Raw genomic sequence first — 13240 nt, 5'->3', positions numbered from 1 at the left:
GTTTCAGAAGGATACTACATCAGGGTACATGGCGCTCCCACTTGACGATTTGTGGATAACGTCTGGGCTTTCTGTCGTTGTCACGCACGTACGAGGACCTTCCCCAGGCAGCACCCACCTTAAATTTTGAATTTTAAATATTTTTTTGTCTAGAACTAACCCTTGAGAGGGGACCGATGACCACATGAACCTTTCAGTCGCCTTCTTCGACAGGCAGGGTTTACCTCTGGCTGTATTCAAACCCTTACATCCACAAGCCAATTTGGCCCTTCTAGACGCCTCGTACGACAGGTAAAGGATACTATGTGTGTTAATCTACTACTCCCACCCACATGGGAATCACCTATTTGATGTACTCATCGTATTTCAATTACACCCTGTGGAAGTACCAAGAATTGTACGAAAGAAGGTTTCGCAAATGACCAGAGGAACTATCGACAGCAGAGCTACAGGAAACTATAGCAACTGTCACCGGAGTGAGAGTGAAAAGATGATGTTTGTTGTTTAAAGAAGCTTAACAGCTAGGTCATCGGCCCCTAATGGTACGAGGTGAACGAAATGAAAATTAAAACTTCAAAATGTATCCACTGACTAGAATCTAAAACGTCAAACACAATGGCACCACTGATGGGTAACACAACCCGTGGCGATTCCCACAAAAGGATACTACTGACAAGCAACGCAGACCCATTGTTCCTCACGTAATAGGACTAATCATGGGCGCCAGCCAAACCCTTGGTGTTTCTCATATAATATTACTAATCACAGGCAACGTAGACTCGTTTCTCAGAAAGTGGTACTACTCATAGGTAGCGCAGACCCGTTTTGAACACACGGTAACGACACATTTCAGTGCAGCGTTGCGGCACATGGACACTAGTCCGCGCAGCCGAATGCCCACCCCTCCACCTCGGTGGAATACACACGATAGTACTAGCTACAGGTAACACCCAGATCCGTGGTGCTTCTCACCTAAGGGTACGTAGATCCATGGCGCTCCGTGGTGGTACTAATCGCAAGAAAATCCAATCCATGGTAATGGTACTAATCACAAGTAGTTTCATGGTTCGAAAAATCATCATCCCTTGGTTGCCCCTTTAAGTCGCCTCTTACGACAGGCAGGGGATACCGTGGGTGTATTCATCATCTGCGCCCCCACCCACAGGGGGTGAAAGTGAATAGAGTTTATACGCATCTCATGACGTCTTTTTATTATTTTAATGCATACCATCTATCAAATACAATATAATGAACGAACATTATAATACATTAATTCGGACACAGTCCTGGATACTTGGAATCCTCTTTTGAGTTGCGACAAGTGTCTCGCGGGGAGCCTATCTTGTATACTTCTTGATCGATTATATTGCCACCCATTCCATAGTTACACACGTAGTACTGACTGCACTTCTTCTGGGAACCCTGTCCACCGAAGAAAGCCGTGTACCCACAGCCTATCTCGGACGTATTAGCCCAAACAATCTGCGTGTAGTGGCCAGTCTGCGCGGAGGTCGATCTGGAACAGCATGCCAGAGTAAATAACACAGATATAAAAGTATCGATTGATTGATTGATGATTGTTGTTTAAAGGGGCCTAACATCTAGGTCATCGGCCCCTAATGGTACGAAATGAGACGAAATGGAATGACATATTAAAAGTCTAAAATTCTCCACTGACCAGAATGTAAAAACGTGAGAACGAAGAATGAATGGATGGACATGAATTTAAAACAATCAGTGGTTGCGACCCGCAATGCCTCACATGCACATAAACAGACGTGACAATATAGTATTACTGACCAAGGGACTACTGCTACAGCATAACACTGAATGGATTGTGCGTGCAGTCAAAAGGGGGTCCTAAATCGAAGTTATCGGCCCCTCATAACGGTACTGATCGCTAGCAAAATAGAACCATGGTATTTGTTCTGTTGCGGTACTAATCAAAAGTAGCAGAGACTTGCGGCATTCCACACATTATTGTACTACTCAGAGCTTATGAAATTCGACATATAATACAGACCTATGTTTTTCTCACTTTGCGGCGCCATGTACAGGCAACGCAAACCTATGGTGTTCATCACATAAGAGTACTAACCACAGGGACCTCTCCCTATCCCGTGGTGTTCCTCATATAGTGGGTACTAATCATAGGCAAGGCAGAACCATGGTAGCTATCATCCCATGGTCCTGCTCATATGGTGGTACTAATCACAGGTACTGCAAAAGCCGACCGCGCGGTGCTCCTGTGTGCTACTGATCACAAACCAATTTCGTACCTAATGTAGTAGTACTACGCACAAGTAAAAGCAACCCTTGGTGTTCTCCGCGTGGTGGTACTAATCACAAGTAGTTTCATGGTTCTAATACAATCAACCCTTGGTCGCCCCTTTTAGTCGGCTCTCATGACAGGCAGGGGATACCGTGGGTGTATTATTCGTCTGCCTCCCCCACCCACAGGGGGTGTGTGTTTGGTCCGCGAGAGGTATTTTATTTCCCTCAAGTCCGCCGGCAAGCCGGTGAGGACCCCCCTATCCGCCACCTGGGACGCGCCACGTGGGAGTATCACCTCTCCCCCTGCTACGCCTGAGTAGCAGGTTCGTGGTATAAAAGTATCTTATACATACAAACCATATATACATCTATATAATAAAAGGAAGTGTCTGTGTATTTTGTGTGTGTGTGTCAGCCAAATCTACATGCCCATAGACCTGAAATTAACATAGGTAGATGGAAGAGGATACGAATGCACCTCGAAGCCGGATTTTTCATTTTCGCTTTCGTTGGTGATTTCTGAACGAAAAACAGTCGGAGAACGTGTGTTGGGATATGATAATCCAACGTGCTGTCACCGAGTTTAAAAATGCATAGATTCACTGTCGCAAGGCAACATACATAAGATAGGTAATACAGGTCAAGGAGCCACTTTAAGTCCATGGTGTATGAAGCCATTTTCAATCCCAAACACGAGGAGCCATATTCAGTCAGTCCGTGATATTCGAAGTATTTGTCTGTATATGTGCGATGCGCAGCCAAAACTACGAAACGCGATCTAAAGATGTATTTTCATAACAACGTAAAAAATATAGGCGAACAAACGCTTATTTTCACTTAATATGCCGTAGATAGGATCTGGAGAAAGTGCTGCGATCTGCAATATGTTCTTTGAGAAAGCGTATAAGGTGAAAATGCATACATAATAAATACATACATACTGTTACGATGGTTTGTGGATTTGCAGAGGTGAAAGAAGGTGCTGGTTGGAATAGGTCTCAACTACAGAATTAAAGTTAATTTAAAACTTTGACAAAGGTTATATTTTCAACAGACAACAAGGTTTAACAATTTTCATATAGACTTTCAAAACTCAAATAACAAGTCAGTAACCAGCCAAAATCAGGTACAAAGAAATTACAAGATTTCGGGGGTTATTACCAAAATCTGGGCTTCAAGCCCCAAGTATAATTCCTGAGCTCTCAGCTCACAACTACCATTGCTGAAGGGCATAAAACCCCTAAGTACAAGGAGCACTTGCTCCTAATTACAGTGTTAAGAAAAAGAGCAGTCCCGCTCTCAATTTGACAAGCCTTGCGCCCGTTTTCAATACGAGCTCATTGAAAGCGTATCCTGGCATCAATTAGATTTATTCTCTAAAGAATGGACAAGGAAATAAATCTTATACAGCGAACAGAGAAAGAACCCTGGGTTGACGTGCAAGTGTTTTCGACGAGAGGTTAAAATGCCAACCCGGCCATAAATTCTCACAAGGAATGACCGGGAAGGACAACAGGCGAGCTGGGAGCGAGGATAGACAATTGACCACGAGGAAACAACACACTCGATATCCAGCTTCACGGTTAAAAGTAGTGTGACGGAAGTGTCATAAAAACAATTGAAAAGTAACGCAATTGAGCCCAAGTGATACATTCACAACAGATCTGAACTAACGTCAAAAACATTTGTAAACAGTGTTTGAATATTAACGATAGGGTTAGTGAACAAGAAAAGGTGTTTGGATAACATAATAGTAGATAATTTTAAACACTGGTTTAAAATTTTAATAAGTAATGAGTGGCCGTGAGGAAGAGGAACTGTTGGGCTGTTTAGAGATGGAAAGGATTGATAAGTGATGTGAGGAAACAAGGAAAAGACAGATCTGATTTGTGGCAATTCGGTGGTTTAATATGTAAGTTCAACTATTAAAAAAAAATACAATTAGGAAGTAGCTTTAGTCTAAGGAACTGGAAATTGTCAACAAGTACGTTTGTATATAGTGTATAAATATTAACTATACGGTATAGTGGATGTTTATCTGTAAAAGTTAGCGAATAAGTATTATAAGAGAGATGGACAGAGGCAAGGAAGAGTAAGAGGGGAAGACTGGGGATGGAAGGGGTAGGGGTATAAGAGACAGACGGGTGGGATGGTACAGTCCCATCCCTAGGTGAAAGAGGAAACATGTCCGCTCACAGAATAACAAGTGAATCAAGATGGTGGCAGGAATGAAGTAAGACGACACGATTATAAGCGGAGCAGTAGATAAATGCGTGACGGATCGTATGATGGACCGGCATCCGCCTCTACGATTCGCCACGTAAAATGAGGAGAGAAGTACGAGTTATAGGTGGGGGTAATATCTAACCCGGGAGGAGTGGCTGATAGCGGTGCTCTGGGTGGGATGGCTCTCTCCTCACAGGGAATGCCGCGTGCAGCCAAAGTTTCTTTTTCTTTATGTTTAGTTAGCTGTAGAGAGTAGATATGGGTTAGTATATTAGAATTAAGGTAGGGGATGCCCTAACATGCGGAGGTGTTCCTCGCATGCCAGAGGCATCTCAATAGTTTTAGACAAGTTGGTGCAGTGCCAGGCTGGATATCGCCGGCATGGACACCACTAAATAAGTAGAGTAGTTAGTAAATTGTTTTGTTTGGTTTATATTATTTTGTGAGGTTTTTTGGGTTCATAGTTAATAGTTTTAGTGTAGATAGTTAGAGCTTTACATTATATATAATAGTATGTTAGTTTATATTGTTTTGTTTTGGTTTATATTGTTTTGTTTGGGTTTTTTTTGGTTTATGTGTATATTATGTTCTTTATTGCCTGTAACCGATGGTGCAAACTCGGGTGGCAATAAAGAGTTATCTTATCTTATCTTAACTAACGTCAAAAATACAAAGTGGAGGCCTAGAAAATATGACCAAGCTCGTACAATAGTAGAAAGTTTAACCCAAGCCCGCACAAACAGGGGAAGAATCGAATTCAGTGCAAGGAATCACCACAAACCAGCCAATGAGGAAAAGCGTCATGTAAATTATCCCTGTAGGATTGGTTAAAGGCAAGAGAAACCAAAATGAAGAATATACTGGAGGGAGAAAAACGAGTTGATAAATTTAGCCACGCAGGACATGGAAAGGCACCCTTTAATCCTTAGTGGTATCATAATCGCAGTTGTAGTCTTATCGACATCAGAATTCTTAGTACTGTCGGTCTTAGCATCATTCGTCGAACAGTTTATTTCTCGTTCATAGATTGTCAGACTCTTGTACTTGTGAATCGGCACGCGAGTTCGTGTTACTTTGAACGTCTCACTGGTACACTCTACATATTGACTGGTGACGTTCGTATTTACAGACAGATGCATTGAGACACTGTTATATCGTAGTAATATTTAGATATCACTTTACCTCGTGTCAGAGAGTTGTCTAGGCACTCTGAATCAAAGTTCGGGAACGCAGTTATCTGAACTTATAAGAAAATAATAACCAGAGAAACAGTTATTTTAATCAGAGTTATCATTTTACAATCGAGTCCATTGGAACATGCGCGACGGTGGAAGGCTATTGTTCACCGCATAAAGTGACTAACGGGGCTTGACCGACGTCGAAGTCCAAATCGTGTCCCGGAAATACAGAACAGTGTTAATTGGCAGTGCGGGAAATGTTCTGTCGGGCGACCGCGGCGCGAACGAGAAGGAAGACCCATGAACTGTGAGCAGAGGGAGAGATAGACAATGTTAGCACCGACATTTAAAACCATTACAAATTCTAGGATGCTATAGTAGCCACACAAACTCAGGAGCTCAGTTACACATAGCTCATAAGGTGACCGTAATTTTATAGTGTCACTAGGCTACCGACAAGACAGCAGTGCACGAGATATTCCGGAGACGCAGCCTCAGGAGCAACCTATCCAGGACGAGGGCGCGACAATGGAGAACAGCAGCTGGACCACAGGGAAGACGGAACCGAGATCTGGACATCCGACGCCCACTACAATGATGGCTTAAACAGGATGGGGCCGTCCGATCCGAAGCAAGGAGTGACCGCAAGGCTGAGTAGCAAATATACCATTTTAATCATGTAGCACTTTACGTAGATATTTAGAGGGATTTGTAAATAGTAGTTTTAATTTGTAGAATTTTGTATTTCTAAAGAGGCAATAGCCAGTAACGTAAAAATAAAAGCTAGAAGTGGTAAATGATTCGACCCATTTCATCACATTTCATCTTGTTTGTGAGGGAACTTAACGTAAGAATGCATGTCATTTGGAAATAAAAATGTAAATAAGGGTCAAATCAATGTGGAAAATTACATTTCACTCAGTGACAGTTTTGCTTTCTTAATAAACGCGCAGACAAGCCTCAAATATAATGTCAGGCCTAGTGTAATCTAGTAGTATGCATGCTTTGAAACGAATGAGGACATGCGTGGATATGTGTGATTTTCTACGTATGCTAGAGAATGAATGTGATTGTTACATGCATGTTGTCAATTCGTCGATCATAATTAAGAGGAGAATCATCGAGAGAATTCAAAGTGTTAAATTAAATTAGTGAAATGTTCGGCCGTCAAATGTGTGTTCAGGAGTGTTAAATTCCAGCATCCAGGAATGAACCAGGTAGTAAGATGTAAATTCAAGGAATAATTCCTGTTGTCGTAGGAAGAGTTCATATTTACAGGTCTTCGTATTAATAGAACGGTCTAACTAAACGTGGATAGAGTCTTCATTGTAATGACCCGATAGTCATGTGAATCAGATTATAGTGTACAGACAGGCCTTGGGAAGGTAATAGTAAGATTGAGAAGTGTAATTCCTCAAGTTATAGTGATAGTGAGATTGAGAAGTGTATTTCCTCAAGTCATAGAGATAGTGAGATTGAGAAGTCTAATTCCTCAAGTTATAGAGATTAGGGAGCGTGGGTGATCTCCCAGAGTGTAAATTTCCGCCAGGGCTAGTGTGGTCGGGCGAAGTGAATAGTAAATACCCCAGGGATTGTCATAAACGAAGGCCCATGCGCATTCATCACCCACAGTTTTATTTGATGAGCTAGACAGTGCTTCCGGTAAGTGACCTGGGAAGGGCATATGCTAGGTTCATTTCAGATATAGTCATCGTTGGTATGAATGACAGGCGAACAGTGTTCATGGCTGAAAGTTAATATTATGTATTTTGGTTTGTATGTGAGACTGACATTATGTTTACAGGTGTTGTGAGTGCGTCATGTGTTTAATTTATGTTGTAAATAATGTGTGTCCGTGGTAAATTGAAATCCACGTGAGGGATGATATAAGTGATTTATAATACTGTTTGTGCATAAGTAATTGATTATTGCGATTCATTTTACCAAGCTCTAGAGTTAGTGTTAGTCATCCCTTAAATATTTACGTAGAGGTCGGATAGGATTTCACCACAATGTTTAGTGGGCATGAAATTTGGCTACTCACGCCATTCAACGAGAAATAAAATACAAGCACAGTTTCCGTTTTGCGTCAACATTAAAGAATTAAATCCGCGAGTGTAATATGGTATATTCGTGTTCATTATATATAGGATTTTGGACGTTCATATACGCAATGAATTTTACAGTTATTGAATCCAGGGATGTTTACTTTGTTTTGTTTAATTTGCCTTACAATTTATGTGTTTATTTTGAATAAATTAGGATCTGTTTTAAATCAACTGTTGCCCATTATTCTGTAGATAGCTTCACCCATTATACAGTGTCTGTTTATCGAAGTATATGTTCCCAAAATCTGAAATAGCGGTGAAAGTTCGAATTTTTCATAGAGGGTTAGGACCGGACACGCCTGAGTGGCTGGCTAGTTGTGGCATCACCAGATTTTGGTGGCTATATGGGGATATATAATTGGCTTATCCCAACGTGTGGCTTTATTTTGACGGATTACCGCTTTGTTTGATCGTATAATACACTTCGGCAGTGTTAGTGAGCCACGTCATTAGTAGTTATCGCCGCAATATTAGATAAACCAGGAGAATGTAAGGCGCACTGTGACCATAAGATGAGATTGTGTTCACTGTTTGGCGTCTATTTATAAAGGTAGAGACCCACAACGAGCTAAAAAGTAGTGCACGCGCGGAGATTAATCATTAGAGAATTTTGGAACAATCGTTGTGGCATCTTAAATTATAGGAAATTATCCACGCCATGCGAAAGGGAGGACCTACTTATGTTGTTTAGTCTAGGAGTAATTAATTGTGTGTGACAGAAAGGGTAGAGTCCCGTAACCCGTTTGGAGATACACGTGAAGTGAACCGAAGGAGGAGCGAACATTCAGTTGTCAGTTAGGCCAGATGAAAGAGTTAACGGTCGTGGATATTCAGGGAAAAGTAGGATGACCGAATGTCATGCATATACTTATTACACCTAATCGGGAGGTCATAAATCGGAAAGTGCCTAGTAGGTAAGGACAGGTGACGTCCATTCCGATAGCGGCATTGTGGGGTTTAGCTATTGGGGCACGACGAACAGTTGGTTCGGCGCCCAAAATAACAGACAGACCTAAGGACTAGGATTATTATTATTATTATTATTATTATTATTATTATTATTATTATTATTATCATTATTATTATTGTTGTTACGGAGTTTTCCGTGGTAGTTAGAGGTGAAAGAAGGTGCGGGGGGTGAACAGGTCTCAGGCTACGAAATTAAGGTGAATTTAAAATTTAACAAGGTTATATTTTCTTAGCAAAAACAAGAAATAACAATAATGGCAGGTACAGAGTAGCAAAACCACTAATCGAGAATGTACAATTACAGGATTTGGGGCTCCGAGAGCCAGACACACAATTCTTGAGCAATTAGCCCAACTTTACGATATACAGAATTCAACAAAGGGGCAGAAGACCCCAATCAAGCCCAGGAGCACTTGCTCCCAATTACATCATAAAGCCTCCTCGAGGCGCGCAGAAACAAACTTCAAAAGAGCGATCTGCTCTCAAAGGTTAAGCCTATCAAAGGCCACACCAAACTCCACCTTCAAGTTTTCCTATAATGACATAAACACAGGGGTAAAGATACCCAACCTACTGAGGCCTATTAAGTGAGAAAATTTAATTACCTGGCCTCTAAAATACCAATTTGAGAGGAGGCGAACTTGAGCTCCTAATACACTTTGTTTAAAACCTACTTGGCACTAGGCCGTTAATGCAAGGGCTAATCCCATACTAAAGAGGTGACTTTTAGAAGGAAACAATTTACATCACGTTAAGGAAGAAACGGTTGTGAAAATAAGTTCACCTCAATGCAATATGAGAGGGAGCTCGAGAGGGTTAAGCACTCTCTATCCCAATATGAAGCTTGAAAGAGAATAGATACAAAGAGTCTTTACATTTTAGGGAAAGTTACATGGTGGAAAAGCTTCGGACCCGCCCCGAGAGTTAAACTGCTGAGCTACCAAGAAAAGAAGTTATTAATCGGCCATTACCTGGTTGTTGAACTGCTGCCCGAAGAAAGAGGCGCTACCCGCCCCCTGCTATGTACTTTACACACTGAAAGAAGTTACTGAAGTGGCGCAGAGACCCTAAAATCAGCAGTTTATATACTCTCGCAGAAAGTTCGAGGCGTTTCAGGAAGGAAAACACCCGCCCACAAACATTTTATTGGTGGATAAAGAAAACCCCTACACAAGATGAAGAAGAAACACTTTATTGGTGGAAAATTAATTAAAGAAATTCGGGATTGGCTAAATTCAAAACAAGGGGAAAGAAAGGGTTAATATTGCCAACTTAAACAATGACTGAAAAAATTTAGCAAAGAACAAAGTTTTGAAATTAAAGTTTCTCCAAAAAGCAGTTCTTTCACTTCGCACTAGGGTGCACCGTTGTAGTTCTTCAGTAGTGTCCTCTAGAAGAGAATGTTCACACTTCTTACTACAAGCAAAACAAAAATACGTCGAAAACAACACAGTTCAGAAACTTCAAAATTTCCCAGTAGTGACATCTTCAGGATAACTTAAAAATTAACACATAACACAAAGTTCAGACTTATTCCAGTAGGGGAGTTTCAACTGGCGCAAGGTTTGAATTAGCGGCGTGGAGGTGTACCGCCCGGTACAGACCTCCCCCCCCCCCCCAAAAGTCCCTCCAGGAGTGACACATGAAATTCGTTAAAAACAAGGTCCGAGTTATGATGTTGATCTGGAGATTAATTGCAGAAGAATAAAATATTTCTAAATTTATTCTGATCCAGTTTCAAAATTCTTGTAGTAACTGTTGAAATAATGTCTTTATGTTTGTAGAAGTTGAATTCAGAAGGAAAATTTTAGTTTTTGAAGTTGAGGAAAAAAAATCTTCTAAGTCCACCAGATATTGCTATTGAATTCCCAAGTGTAGTAATTGCTGATAGCAAATGTCCATGTAGTTGATTAAATATTTCGATGTTGATTAAGTTGGATGGCCAGACCGGCCGTTGCAGCTTGTGTCCAAAGGCGGCCGCTCGGACCCCTCAAGTACCCTGAGATACCGCTCGCCCGCACTATGAGAGGAGCAGTGGTGTTGAAGCACGCCGCGCCCGCGGTGAACATGCAGGTCGCGGGCCAGTTACAGGTTGTGCGCCGCACATCAGCCTTGGCCGGGGGGAGGGCTCCGGCTCGCCGTGCACCTGTCGTCCTCGCTGGAGAAGAGGGGGCCCTTCCTCTATCCCAGTCGCGGCACGGCGCCGCGCGGCTGCGGGGGCACTGAAACATTAAAGCTAGGCGGCAGAATTTTGTTGGACCATCATAATTTTTTTTGAGGGCACAGGCTTTGTGGAGAGGTTGAGGGGCCAGCGGCGTGCAGATATCCATGGCATTTTTATAAGCAAGCCACTGTGTGTAGTGGAGCAGGAGACGGGAGCGTGGTAATGGCCGTGGCGACGACAGGATGGCAGTTTAACGGTTCGGGGAAGGTTTTACAAAAATGCTTACATATAAAACAAAATATTATAGAAAGGGCAGAAGGCCTTAAAGGTGAAAACCTCAAAAAAAATATAACCTTCATATTTCTTTCAAGATTATATGAAGCAAGTTAACACAGAAATTACACCGGTTTCACCTGTGACAGGTGAACCCTAAATATCCTCTCGGTGGCTGGATTACTTAATAACAACGTAACCGGCGTCAGGAAATCGAGAATGATACACGGCCCATGAAATCTGGGGGCAAGCTTGATGATGATGATGATGCTTGTTGTTTTAAGGGGCCTAACATCGAAGGTCATCGGCCCCTAATGGTACGAAATGAAAGAACAAAAATTACAAAGGCATCCACTAATCAAAATAAAAATAAAAAATGTCATGAAGAATGAATGGATGGACAGGAACCCAACAAAACACAAAACAAACAAAAACAAAAACCAGTGGATCGGATTCAACAGAGAACGAAAATAACATTATTACCGACCAAGGAACCACTCATGAAGCACAATGATGCTTGGTGTCTAAAGGGGGTGCAAAAACCACGTCTAAGGCCCCACAGAATGGTACATGTCGCGAGTAAAATAGAACCATGGTATGTGTCACGTTGGGGTATTAATCAGAAGTAGCGAGGACTCACGGTGTTCCACAAAATATGGTACTACTCACAAGTATTGTACTTCGTACAGGTAACGCAGACCTATGGTGTTTCGCACACAATGGCGCCACCCACAGCCAACGCAAACCGATGAGTTTCCTCACCTAGGGTACTAGTCACGGGTGCCGGTCCCAAGGGCCCCGTGGTGTTCCGCACATAGTGAGTACTAATCACAGGCAACGCAGACCTACGATGTCGCTCATATAGTGGTACAACTCACAGGCTACGCCCAGACCCGCGGTGTTGCCCACATGGGCACAACGCACGGGTACTGGAATCCACCAGGCCAGGCTTTTTACTGCAACGAATCACAAACATACTTCGTACCATGTTGGTGATACTACTCGCAAGTACATGCAACCCATGGTGTTCCCCGCATGATGGTACGAATCAAGAGTCGTTTCATGGTTCTAATTCATTCATCCCTTGGTCGCCCCTTTTAGTCGCCTCGCACGACAGGCAGGGGATACCGTGGGTGTATTATTCGTCAGCCTCCCCCACCCACAGGGGGTGTGTGTTTGGTCCGCGAGAGGTATTTTATTTCCCTCAAGTCCGCCGGCAAGCCGGTTAGGACCCCCCTATCCGCCACCTGGGACGCGCCACGTGGGAGTATCACCTCTCCCCCTGCTACGCCTGCGTAGCAGGTTCGTGGGGGGCAAGCTTGCCCGCGGGAACAAAGTTCTTGACCATCACCTGGTCACCTACCTTCAAATTGGTGGGTCTCCGTCCACGATCATATCTTTCCCTAACCTTTTCATGAGACACCTTAAGATTGGCTTTAGCCTTCTTCCAAAGATCTTTGATATTATCCGGATCTATTGTCTCGGGTAGAATGTCACTCAGAGACCAGAGGTTAGAGAGCGGCGTGTTGGGAACGAACTTAAACATCAAAGAAGCTGGAGTAAACTTGTGAGATTCATGAACCGCCGAATTCAAAGCAAAAGGTAACCAATGCAGGGACGTGTCCCACCTAGAATGATCTTCATGATAATAGGCAATAAGCGCGGACCTGTGATTACGATTAACCCGTTCAGCCAGAGATGGTTGAGGGTAATAAGCAGAAGTCGTCACATGAGAGATGGACAAGTCAAAACAGAATTTACGAAAAAGATTTGATGTAAACGCCTTAGCATTATCAGACACAATATATTGGCAAGGACCAAAAGAAGCAAAAATAGAATTTAGGCAAGTAATGGTGGACTGAGCGGTAGCCAGCTTAGTCGGAAATAACCAGGAAAATCTTGTAAAACCATCTACGCATACAAAGATGAACTTGTTGGCATTTCCCTTTGACTGGGGGAAGGGTCCTACATAATCAATATACAGGCGTTCCATGGGGCGCGAAGCCTGATGCGAAGACAAAAGGCCTACCTTGGTGGACATGGTGGGT

At 42.7% G+C, this 13240-nt stretch overlaps 1 protein-coding gene across 1 annotated transcript in view; it reads right to left on the bottom strand.

The window, feature by feature from the left end:
- Positions 1-1241: 1241 nt before the first annotated feature.
- LOC136872574 (venom allergen 5.02-like) overlaps positions 1242-13240 on the bottom strand; it is a 112275-nt gene continuing 100276 nt past the window's right edge. Inside the window, exon 5 of the mRNA XM_067146376.2 lies at positions 1242-1516. Coding sequence (XP_067002477.2) covers positions 1270-1516 — 247 coding nt within the window. The 3' untranslated portion in view covers positions 1242-1269. The remainder of the gene's footprint in view (positions 1517-13240) is intronic.

The sequence above is a fragment of the Anabrus simplex genome, chromosome 4, assembly GCF_040414725.1.
Source record: "Anabrus simplex isolate iqAnaSimp1 chromosome 4, ASM4041472v1, whole genome shotgun sequence".
In the NCBI taxonomy this organism is placed as follows: domain Eukaryota; kingdom Metazoa; phylum Arthropoda; class Insecta; order Orthoptera; family Tettigoniidae; genus Anabrus; species Anabrus simplex.
The sequence above is the reverse complement of the archived record's forward strand: the minus strand, read 5'-3'. Positions and strand labels throughout refer to the sequence as shown.